The sequence below is a fragment of the Pistacia vera genome, unplaced genomic scaffold, assembly GCF_008641045.1.
Source record: "Pistacia vera cultivar Batoury unplaced genomic scaffold, PisVer_v2 Contig426, whole genome shotgun sequence".
Taxonomy (NCBI): domain Eukaryota; kingdom Viridiplantae; phylum Streptophyta; class Magnoliopsida; order Sapindales; family Anacardiaceae; genus Pistacia; species Pistacia vera.
In genome coordinates this window covers 969,213-982,057 of record NW_022196253.1, presented here as the reverse complement: position 1 = coordinate 982,057, position 12,845 = coordinate 969,213, and the positions used below count along the sequence as shown (strand labels likewise).

The window sequence follows — 12,845 nt, the reverse complement described above, 5'->3', positions numbered from 1 at the left end:
GTGTAAGCTAGCCCGAACACCCTCGGTCATCAAAAAAGAAAAATGTTGTATTCATTGCATTGAAGGTACACAAAATGTCATTTCATCAAAATCTTATCTAAATCAATTTATAAATATGAGTTATAATGGATAAACCAATAGGTATCACTTTATTATTGTAAACGATATTGAAATATTGGAGAAAATTAGGTATCACTTTATTACTATAAACTATATTTATGGAAATATTGGAGAAAATTAATTTTATTTATTATGTTTCAAAACGTACGTATCTCAATCGTCTTGCCCCCTCTAGTCTAAACATTAACAATTTTAACATCCTTCGTTAAACTAAATGCTTTTAGCAATCAGAAAAGCATTCAGTTTACACCTAGATCCAAACAAACACCCAACAAATCACATATTTTCAAGAACGCGTCAAGCTTTAAAGGTTTAGTCATTATAGCTGCAACTTGCTCTTGCATATGACGAACATCAATGTGTTTGCAGTGACCATGCAACACTAGAGTCTTAGAAAGTTTGATTGCTAAATTGTTATCATAATAAATTTTTGTGGAATCATGTTGAGCATGGTTGAGACCCTCCAATATCCTTCTTAGCCATATTTCTTGACAAGCACATGAAGTTGCAGTAATGAACTCAACTTCAATAGTGGACAAGGTGATTACAAGTCGTTTCTTTGAGGACCAAGACACTGCTCCTAAGCTCAACATAAACACATAACCTAAAGTGCTTTTCCTATCATCTAAATCCCCAGCATAATCACTATCCATGTAGGCAATCAATTCCTCCTTCCTCTGCTCTTGTAAAACACACCAAGATTAATGGTACCTTTCAAGTACTTTAGTATCTCTTTGTTGCTTGCAAATGAAGCTTAGTAGGGCAGTCCATGAATCTACTAATGAGACTCACCACCAACATAACATTCGGTCAAGTGGCAATCAAATACATAATCTTCCCACGATTTGCTTATAGAAAGTACTATCTATCCTCACTTAATCTTCATTTTTCATAAGCTTGAATCCAAGAACCATACGGTTGTGAACTGGATTGCACTTGTCCATGTTGAACCTCTCCAACACCTCTTGTGCATATTTCTTTTGACTAATAAAAATGTCATCTGATCTTTGCATCACCTCAATGCCAAAAAAGTATCTCATTTTTCCAAGATCAATCATATAAAACTCAAGCATCATGGATTTCTTAAACTCAGCAAACGTAAGCTCATCATTCCTAGGAAAGATACGACCATCGACATAGAGACACAATCAAGATCTTACCTCCTTTTCCAATCTTGATGAACAAAGTATGTTCATAGTGGCATTTCTCAAATCCTTCTTTCATAAAATAAGACTCTATACGACTATACGAAGCTCGCAGAGTTTGTTTAAGTCCATACAAAGCCTTTTTCAGTTTGTATACCTTCTGCTCATTGCCTTTCTGTTCATAGTTAGAAGGTTCTTCAACAAAGACTTCCTTGTTTAATTCACCATACAAGAAGACTGACTTTACGTCTAACTAGTAGACTATCCACTCCTTTTGAGCTACAAGAGAAATCACCAGTTGAATTGTGTCTAATCGAGCTACAGGTTCAAAAACCTCAGTTTAATCTGCCCCATGTTCTTGAGAATATCCTTTTGCTACCAACCGAGCCTTGTACTTATCCACTTCTTTGTTCTCATTGAGCTTTGTCTTGTAAACCCATTTTATCCCAACCTTCTTTGCTTCAGTAGGTAAATCTGTCAACTCCCATGTATCATTCCTTTCTATGGCTTCTATCTCTACATCCATTGCTTTTCTACATTTCTTACTTTTCACAGCATTGCCAAATGAGACTGGATCATTGCCTGCAAACAAAGTTTGATATGTGGTTTCTTATTCCTCAGAGAGACCTTCTCCACTTTCGTAATCTCTTATCTAAGCTGGTGGTCTTCTAACTCTTCCTTCATTGGGATTGAGTGGATTTTCTTCATTTGACTCATCTGAATCATTACCCTCTATATGTTTTGTTATATTGTCATGGTGATCAGCTTCGATGTTTCCTCTGTTTCCTCTATTGATATCAATTAGGACCGCTTCTTTGTCATTTTCTCCCCAGTCCAAATCAGCTATAATGGCTTCATCATGACTCTTGTCCCGACTGTTTTCTTCTTCAAACTTCACATCTCTGCTTACTATTATCTTCTGAGAGACTAGATCATATAATCTATATGCCTTTAGCTCCTCACTAACTCCAAGTAGAACACATCTCACACTCTTGTCATCAAGCTTAGTCTTTTTACTATCAAGAATATGAACATGTGATATGTAGCCAAACACCCTGAAGTGATCAACTAATGGTTTAGATCCACTCCAAGCTTCTTCTAGAGTCATGTTTTTTACTGCCATAGTTGGACTTGTATTTAGAACATAGACAACCCAACTGACTGCTTTAGGCCATAAAGTTTTTGGAATTTTTCTTCTTGAAAGCATGCTTCGAACCATATTTATAATTGTTTGGTTCTTTCTCTCTACAATACCATTCTGTTGTGGAGTGTATTGCCATCAGTTTTCTATGTATGCCATTTTCCTTGCAAAAATTTGTGAACTCATGTGATGTGAATTCACCTCCACTATCAGTGCAAAGGCATCTTATATATGAACCAGTTTCTTTCTCAACACGACTCTTATAATTCTTGAAAGTGATGAAAGCTTCTGACTTCTCTACTAAGAAATAACCCAAGTTTTGCGGCTAAAATCATCAATGAAAGTGATCAGGTACCTTTTCTTGCTATATAAAGTGGGGTTGATCAGGCCATAGATGTAGGCATGCACTAGTTCAAGAATTTGAGAAGCCCTCCATGTGCTCTATTTTGGAAATGGATATCTTCATTGTTCCTACCAAACAGTCTTCACACAACTTCGAAAGAGCTTGAAATATTGGCAGTCCAGTCACCATCCTTTTCTGCTGAAGAGTTTTCAAGCCATTAGAGCTTAAATGCCCATATCTAAAGTGCCAAAGCCGAGCTTGATCCTCTGTAAGAGAAGAAAAGCATATTTCTTCTTTTAGATGTTTCTGAGCAGGTAAGATGAACATTCTATTTGAGGACATTGCAGTTACCATGATTAATCCTCTCTCAGGATGATAAATCTTACATTTCCCACGTTGTATGAGAATTGTAAGCCCCTTCTCTTGTAGCTGTCTCACACTTAGCAAATTATTCTTCAATCTCGGGACATAAAACACCTTAGTGATGACCTGCACAATTCCATTCACTAGCATTCGTATATTTCCTTTTCTAATCACAATCATGCTTGAATTGTCTCTTAACTTTACAGAAGTGTTGAAACTTTCATCAAGCTTGGAGAAAAGCTTATTCTTGCCACACATATGGTTGCTGCAACCTAAGTCAAAAAACCATAACTGCTCTTTACTAGCTTCCTTGACATCCACATATGCCATTAACAACATTTCTTCACTAGTTTCTGCATAGTGTGCCTTTGTCTTTGTCTCCTTGTTTGGACATTCATATTGAAAATTTCCAAGCTTATGACAATTGTAGCACTCAATGGTAGAATTGTCAAAGCTTTGTCTACCTTTACCTCTACCTCGTCGTCTTCCTCTAAATCTGCCATGACCTCGTACTCTTTCTCTTGATTGATCTTCATAAATAACCTTCAATGCTTGTTCTTCCACAACATGGCCTTTCATGCGTTGTTCATGCACTAGAAGACTGCTTTGTAGCACATCAATGGATAAGGTGTCTAGATCATTAAACTCCTCAATAGATCACACAACATAGTCAAATTTAGGAGTCATAGATCTTAAAATCTTTTCAATGACCACAACATCCTCCATCTTCTCACCATGAATCCTCATCTTGTTGGCTATAGTAAGGGTTTTAGCAAAGTACTAATTCACAGATTTCCCTACCTTAATTTTGAGCACCTTAAATTCCTTTTGAAGAGCTTGTCGTTGTGCACACTACATCCGTGTAGTCCCTTGGTACTTCTACTTCAAAGAGTCCCAAATGCTTTTTGTTGTATCCTTGTTCAGAATGGTCTCCAAGACTGACCGATCAATGGCTTGGAAGAGATAATTCTTAGTCTTCAAATCCTTTAGTTTTGCATCGTCAATCACCTTCTATTGTCCTTCAGTGAGTTATGTCCCTGCTTCTGCTATGGGGATCCCTTACTTTATCAAGCTCCAACGTTCGTTTAAGCGTAGAAAATTCTCTAGGAGTATGCACCAATGATCATAGTATCCATCAAACTTTGGAATTGCTAGTTGCACAAAGCTACTTTCAGTTGCCATCCTTACTACTACACGATTAGAAAATTGTTGCTTCTCAAGTTTCGATCAGGCCCATTGATGGAGCTTTGATACCAAATGTTAAGAGACCTATGTATTGAAAGCAAGAATCGGGAGAATATCTTATTCCTTGAACAAAAACTTATTGGCTTATAAATAGCCTTACAAAGATAACTAAAACATAATTGAATGCAACCCACATTTAACAATCCTAAAAGCGTGGTCAATGACTAAAGAATAGATCAAACTAACTAGCACGTCCCTTATCAATAAGTAATACAAACAAATCAATAACAAACTACTTAAAACAAATCAAAACATTAACGGCTGTGTTTGTTTTATTATTTGGAGTAATATTTTTGAAAAAGTAAAGTTGGGTTGTTATTACAAGGTAGAATTTGAAATTAACAAAAACAACCCATAGGTTTGTTAATTTAGCTAAACACCCCATATAATAAAAAGTTTATAAATTAACAAAAACACCTCCACCCACCCACATTTGCCAGATTTTGGCCACCACTGTCGGGAGGTGGCTAGAATCTGCCGTAATGGCGTACGACCGGCTGGATCTAGCCAGTCGGGCGTTGATATGGCCTTTTCTAACCATATCTAAGGCTAGATTTGGCCGTCAACAACCAGATCTTTGGTTGTGGATCTGGCCGGAAATAGATATATCTTTTTCCAGCTAGAGCCATGGTGGATCTGCTGGAAAAGGTTAAGATCAGTGCACTACTAGCTAGATCTAGCCGATAGTGCGCCATTATGCCAAATTTTGACCACCTTCTAGCATTGGTGGTCGGAATCTAGCAAATATAAATGGATGGGGGTGTTTTGTTAATTTATAAACTTTTTTGTTAGGGGTGTTTAGTTAAATTAACAAACCCAGGGGGTTTAAAAATAGTTGAATATAGTAGGATTGGATTTTGAGAATAGAGAAACAAATATGCATTTTGGGTAGGATAGGGCAAAAATAATATAACAAACGGGCCCAACAACTTTAACAGTTATTGCCTATTAGCAAACAATTTCTGGCCTGATTAGCTTTGATCTACCAACTGCTTACCATATTTAGGTTGACCATGACCAATGAAGGCTTGTATTTTGCCCGGTTGGGCCAGATCAAATTATGATTTATTTTATTTAAGTATAAGAAAAAAAAAAAAAAAAAACTTCTTAAATCATTATAAAAATGAATTGGAAATATTCAATTTTATTGGTATTTAAGTATAGGAAAAGGAAAAGAAAATAAGATCAGGGTTGGTTCGCATGAAGAGACATCTATCTAAACTCATGAAATGCTCCTCCAAACAACAAATTAAATATATTTTTTTTGTCCTATATCATTTAAAATAAAGTAAACGACTTTTTCCACCCAAATAATGGCTTAATTACAATTTTCTATCCACAAACTTTTAAAATACCACTTTATTACCCAAATTTATACTCCGTCTCTAATTTTGGTATCATTCTGACCCCATATCACCACCATTCTCTTCCCTGATTATCACTCACCAAAACCCCTAAAGCCCTACTCTCGTTGACCCTGTCAATCGTCGGTAATTGAGCGATTAGGGTTTGCATAGTTGCTCCTCCCAAATTAAATTCCGATCAATCCTAACATCTAAAATCAAATCCAAAAGATTCATCGGCCTCTCCTCTTTAAAAATCTCAATATCCTAGACTGAGTTTGCTCTTTATAGTCTATTTGTTACTGGAATATAAATTTGAGTAGTAAAATAATATTTTAAAAGTTTGTGGATGGAAAAATGTCATTAAAACATTATTTGGGTGGGAAAAAGTTGTAAACTCTTTAAAACATTATGATCTTCGAAAGTTGGTCTTGCCTATTAATGAAAAGATGAAGAAATTGATTTGGGGTAATCATTTGTGGGTTTGATTGAAGAAACTGATTGATTAATTTGTGGATTTTGTGGAAGAGATTTGATTGATCGATTTGTGGATTTCATCAAAGAAATTGATTAATGTGATTGAAGATGATGAAGAGTTCGAAGGAAAGAAATGATGGGCGAAGTAGATGTGGAAGGAAGGGTTTATTTATTTATTTTTTTAATTTTTATGCTGAATGACGTCATCGATTCAACCCATCGACCAGTTATTAAAACATTGGTAATTTTTTATCAGGAAGAGAGAGACAAAAACAAAAACTGCAACATGATCATATCACAAATTCAGTAATGTAGGGTGCGTTTGGTTTAGTATTTTGGATAGGATTTTAGGGATAGTATTGNCATTCTTTCAATCTTCATTTCGCATTCAATCTCATTCGCATCCTTCAAATCTCATTTCGCGGTCAATCTCATCTCAATCTTCTTCTTGCATCATTCTTTCGTCTTTCCCTCCTCTCTCTTCTTCTCTCCTCCTCTTGTCTATCTTCTTTCTTTGGCCCTCATCAGTAAAGGTGTTTCGGCGGCCAAAGCTAGTCAGCCGGCGGAGGGCCTTGCTGCGACCAATTCTGGCCAGTCGCCTGCACTCTCTGGCTAGTCAGATCTCTGCAGCCTACCCAACGTTAATATTTTTTTTTTGTTGGTTGTGGAATTGATAGATGGTATCTAAGTGTTCAATCAATACATCTTCGGTTTGATTGAAGAAATCTATTTGTGTTTTGGGTGTTAAGAACGATGAAGAAATTGATTTGGGGTAATCGATTTGTGGGTTTGATTGAAGAAACTGATTGACTAATTTGTGGATTTGGTGGAAGAGATTTGATTAATCGATTTGTAGATTTCATCAAAGAAATTGATTAATGTGATTGAAGATGATGAAGAGTTCGAAGCTCTCTTGTATTTGTGTTTTTGTGTGTGTGAGAGAAAGAATGAGTGCTGAAGGAAAGAAGGGTGAAGTAGATGCGGAAGGAAGGGTTTATTTATTTATTTTTTTAATTTTCATGCTGAATGACGTCATCGATTCAACCCATCGACCAGTTATTAAAACATTGGTAATCTTTTATCAGGAAGACAGAGACAAAAACAAAAGCTGCAACATGATCGTATCACAAATTCAGTAATGTAATTATTATTATTAGATAGAATAGTTGACATGACATCAATCCAATTGTAAACTCATTAATCCTCATATAAAATATAATACTCTCCAAACCCTAATCTTCTGAAAACCCTAAAATTCTCTTAAAAACATTACCAGAACTTGTAAATGGCTTTTCTTCAACTTGATGCAAATACTCTTGAAGCAGTTCCTTCACCGACCTTGCAGATAAAGGATGAAAATTCACACTCCATTCACTAACAAACCCTTCAACCAAATCCCACTTCTCCTCTTCCTTAATTTTCCTCCATTTCTTCCTCGCATCCTCTTCTTTCAGACCCAAGTACTGGCAAAACTCAGTGAACAGCAATTCTTTGCTTTTCTTCATGGCTTCTTCTTTTTGTACCAAATGGGTGTTCATCTTTGCCACTTCTGTTGCCAAATCTGATGCCAGCTCCGCATCACTGAGGTTGTTCTTGGTGCATAGCATCTGGATTTTGGGTTTGGCCAATTGGGGCTGGAAGTTTTGAGACTTTGGGATGGTGTTTGGGGGCAAAAAATTGATTCTTAGAGCCATTTTAAGGTCTTGGAGAAATGGGTTTGTTAGTTCTTTTTTTTTTGGGAAAATTGAAGTTTTGATGCTGATAAGAAGATTGAAGTTGTATGAAACAACAAGAGAGGGAAAGACTTGTCAATTGTATTAGTTAGGGTTTGGAGTTTAACAGTTAAAAAGATCATTGATTTTTATTTTTATTTTTTTCTAAAACATTTGCTAACATGACATCGATTGTTTGTATATGCTATAAGTAATATTTTCTCATTATTATGATAGGATGCTCATGAAATTAATATATTTACAAAGACTTACAGAATTAAAGATTCATACATCATACATGAGATGAAATTTTCCTTTTAATTTATAAACATGAAAAAAATATTGTGCTCTTCTCTGTATGATAATCAGCCCATGATCTAATTATATTGAATAATTGTTCCATTAAATTATTGTTGCTTCCAATATATAACTAAGTGATTTTAGCAGGCAAATTAGCACATTTCTACGATAAGCATTAAGTATAGAAGTTTGCAGCATTGGGTACTGGAAATATACTTGTACAGAAGGCCCATCTAGCCAAATCATTTGTTTGAGATCCACTATAAATTTAAGGTTGGCTTGTTTTTATAGAACAAGTATTTGTCACAAGTTCAGCTTCCAACAATATATTAAGAATGGACATGAATTCTAATTTCATATCTGTTCAGAGGATAAAAAATAATCATCAAATATATTTCAAAGGTTAAATCATAAAAGAATTGGTGAAAGGATGGTTCAATCCTGCAGTGTTTTCCAAGTTCCAACCACCTTCCAAAAAATCAGTACTTTATGTAAGGTCCAACATATCGCTATATTTGTTACAATTTGCAAAATATTTGGAGTTACCTGGCAATGGTTATAAAACTCAAATACTTAAATAAAGAAAACAGAAAGCTGCTTCCATCTGAAGATTCTATTCTCATTCATAGCACCAGGTTGAACTGCAGTGTTAGCTAATGTGCTCCGGTACCAAGTTTCTCTACTTCGTTTCTTCGACACGCATGGTAAGAGGCAGCACAGCATTTCCAGACATATCTGTTAAATTATATAACAACTTGCCGGTATATTTTTGACTCTTCATCACCGTGTTTCCAGTCTATTACGGATCCTTTCTGATAATATATCAACCCATGTGTCAGGGACACCAGGTAAGCACCAATGCATGCAGTCCTGTCCCCAGATTGCCACAGCATCCTTCTTTCCTAACCAAACCGCTGGATGAGCATCTGCTCTGAACTCACTCAAATGAGTCAGATCAAGTACTTCAATATCCGTGCTTTGCAACGCTTCTTGAATCACACGATTAAGTTGCCTTGCCTCTTTATTCACTCCATTGTTGCTGGGATCGAACCACAAGTCAAGCTGTCTAGGTATAAGTAACTAGTCCTCTAAAAAGAAGGTTCTAAAATTTGTGGAGTTTTAAAAAAAATGCAAGATCATGTTTCAACTTCAAGCATTGTTCAGATTCTAGACCTTTATTTATTTATTTATTTATTTATCATAGCAAAGGTCAATGAAATATTAACAAACTTTCAAAAATCACAAAACTTGATTTTGGCATGGTTCAACACATTCAGTCATAATACAGATCCTTAAAAGTTGTCATATGTGCAGTCTCATAATCAATTTATACCTGGTCTTCCTCGAGGGGCTTATCAAGCAAGCAACTACCGTTTCGATTCCACTCGCCACCATAAAAATGCCTTGGTGATTGCAAACGCCAGAACTTGAGTGTCTTGCTAGGAACTTCCTTTTGTATGTATGAGACCATATTCTCAAGAACAACCTTGAATCCATCTGACATCTCAAGAGGGGGATTTATCGGTTTCCCCTCACGGTAAAAGACAAGTGGTTTCTCCTTCGGGAATTTATCATAACCCCACCTAGACGAGGATACCATATTATTTATTGCATGATTAAAATAAAAAAGCAACATACCCTTGAGCCTAGTGTTATGAGATAAAGGCCCACTTCTAAATAACAATCAACATTTACAAGTCTATTTCAAAACAAATACAAATATCAAATTACAAGAAATAAAGGATATTAGTCAAGTGATCAATAAAAGGAAAGAAAGTTACCAATGGCCAGTGTTGAAAACAAGGACATCATAGAAGTCGGTGACGTTGGTCCATTCAACTGCAGGGGTATCAACATCTACCCGATATATTCCTTTCAATCCATCTTGATCACCGTCCTCAGACTGTTTTGGCTGCCACCTTTATTTGATCAGTTATCAGTATGTGAGGTTGTCATATCAAAGTCCATCAGATCAATGCAATTCAAATTGACACATTATAACACTTTAGACAAGTTTTTATAAGAAGCAACAGTCTAAACGTCAGAAAGATTGTTTCACACACTCCAAAAAAAATCAGCAGTAAGAACATGAATTAGTTACATTAGATGATAGCATATTGTTATACCAGAAACAAGAATGAAGATCAGGCTAATGAAATAAAATCTACAAATCCCAAGACAAGTGATCTGAACAAGTGCATAATTTAGAAGATGCATTACTGATTTCTAGAATAAGATACACGCTTTTCTAATATCAATTATCGAACCATCCCTTCAGGGCCCTATGCATACAGCTTTTGGGCTGCCAAAAAAAACAAAGAATCATATTGAATCGAAATGTTGGATATTGTTTCAAGATTCCCACAATCAAAACTAGAACATCTATTCTCAGGAAGAAAACTCTTCCAATCAAAGACCATTATCAATGAATTCACATATTACAACATCATTAATTTCACCAGGGAACAATCAACATAAACATCAATCTTTCTCCAAATATCAGCACCAATTCTTCGGTACTTCCCCTGTCGTCTAAAATGCAAGTTTGACACCTTTCCATCAAAACCTAAAGATCACTAACACAACAAAAGCTTAATTCTCGATCCTTAATTGATCACATAAGGGCGTCCATGGCATATCACAAAATTCCATTAAATTTTTTTCCCATATATGCTTAAATCTAGCCATTAGATCTCTCTTCTCTTTCTACAAAAATTCCCTAACCTGCTTAGCAAATTTAAGTTTGATACTGGGCCTCTGCGAAACCCTTAGACTTTTTGGAAGGAAACTCATGGCATTTTGATAGGCCCCCGGAAATGAAACCAAACACTTTAACATCCGCAATTACATTATCACATTATTAAATTACAAAATTAAACCATAGCAATTTAAATCAAAATTCAATCAAAATAATGAATACCCTTTAAAGATAAAAACAACAAAAAAATAAAAAAAAGCTTGAACATTACCTGTATCTTGCAAGCAAAACAGCTCGATGATATGCAACAGTAACATTATATTTAGGAAAATAACCTCCTCTCCAGGCCCTTTTTGTCTTCCATTTCCGGGCGCCATCATCCGCCGTCCGAAGTACACACAAAAACGACACAATAAAATTCTCATTCAAAGAGTCACCAATAAACCCAATATTCTTATTCCTCATGAGACCTAGAAACCTCTCCGGGTCGATCCGGTTCATAACACATTGTTCGGGCACCCATTGCCGCGCATTGATCATTCCCATGTGGGCCCTCTGGTTCTTGAAGCAGTTCCAGGCGTTTCTGTGAAAAGGGCAAGTTTCATCGTACAAGGGCCGCTGGCTGTTGGGGTTCTGGAGGATCCACTTGCCCTTGAAAAGATTGCAAGGGGTGGAATTGGAAGAGACTTTTTTGTCGGTCGCAAGGGATGGCGGTGGAGGAGGTGGCGGTTTAGAAGAGGGTGGTGAGAGGAGTGAAGAGTAGAGGTAAAGGAGAATGATTGAGATGAAAACGAGGCAATGGAAGAGAGTGGAGGGGAGATTCGATGACATTTTTACCAACATCTGAGAATCAATCAGCAAAAATCTCTTAACATTTGACAATGTTGAGCCATTTCTTGTCTGAGCAATTTTCGGTGTTCTGTTTTTTCTCGCTTCTGAAATGAGGGGCTTGTTTATACTTCATACGACAAGTTAATAAGGGCTTTAAAATTAGCCGGCGCGAGGTTTTTCACACCCTCGATATTTTAAAAATTACAAATGCATACTAAATTTAGGTGTATCTAAATTACCAATGAGATTTCAAAAATTAGTCAAAATACCCCTAATGTCATTTCATTTGTTATAAAAGATTGATGTGTCATACTAATAGTGGTTTGTGTAATACTACGCCCATAACCTAATCTTATAACCCCAACATGGCAGTTAAGTTGACAACTATTACATCAGTTCACACTACACTCAAGAAACTAAATGACTTTGACTAAACACAAATGATTGTTTTTTAAGGATGAACAACTTCATAAGGAATAGTTGTTTTGAACAACCATTCATTCATAAGAAATTATTGTTTCTTATGAAGGAACAACTATTTCTTATGAATGAAACAATCATTCCTTATGAATGAACAACAATTTGTTCCTAAGGAATGATAATTCATTTCTAAAGAACGACCGTTCAAGTTTAGTTAAAGTCATTAATTGACGTGATAATGTCAATTTTGCTGTCGTGTTAAGGTTGTAAGAGAAGATTGTGAGATTGAGTTATAAAAGTAGTATTTTTGTGGTGGTTTGTACTTTATACAACAACATGATTCACATAGAAATTCTCTCAAATTTGTTAAAATATAATTCATCACATTTCATACTAGTCTATTAAAAAATGAGTCATTGTTAGTTCTTAATTAATTTTAATATTTTTAAGAGTGATTTTTTATGAATACCCAAATGTAAAATTTGTAGGATAATTTACGAAAATTCGAGGATACTTTTAAAATTAGCCTTCTTAATAATTATGTACATTATTAGATGAACCATTATTAAAATAGTTTAGATTATGTTTATTTATTGACAGTTTAGTGCTAAATTTAATTATTTTAATTCAAAGTCTAAAGTTGCTATATTTATCCAAACCCTTAACTATTTTAGCGAAAACCTTAACATTCTTGGCTAGTTTACCCA

At 35.5% G+C, this 12,845-nt stretch overlaps 2 protein-coding genes across 2 annotated transcripts; both read right to left on the bottom strand.

Moving 5' to 3' along the window:
- Nucleotides 1-7,409: 7,409 nt before the first annotated feature.
- Nucleotides 7,410-7,871, bottom strand: LOC116143148. Its single transcript, XM_031428564.1, has one exon. It carries the CDS (start codon nucleotides 7,869-7,871, stop codon nucleotides 7,410-7,412), a length of 462 nt encoding a protein of 153 aa, XP_031284424.1.
- An 891-nt stretch (nucleotides 7,872-8,762) lies between these two features.
- Nucleotides 8,763-11,825, bottom strand: LOC116143130 (protein trichome birefringence-like 12). Its single transcript, XM_031428544.1, has 4 exons — nucleotides 11,159-11,825; nucleotides 9,971-10,108; nucleotides 9,523-9,772; nucleotides 8,763-9,251 (listed from the first exon to the last, which is right to left on the bottom strand). The coding sequence occupies exons 1-4, from the start codon at nucleotides 11,728-11,730 to the stop codon at nucleotides 8,970-8,972; spliced, it is 1,242 nt and encodes a 413-aa protein (XP_031284404.1). The 5' UTR covers nucleotides 11,731-11,825; the 3' UTR covers nucleotides 8,763-8,969.
- Nucleotides 11,826-12,845: the final 1,020 nt, after the last annotated feature.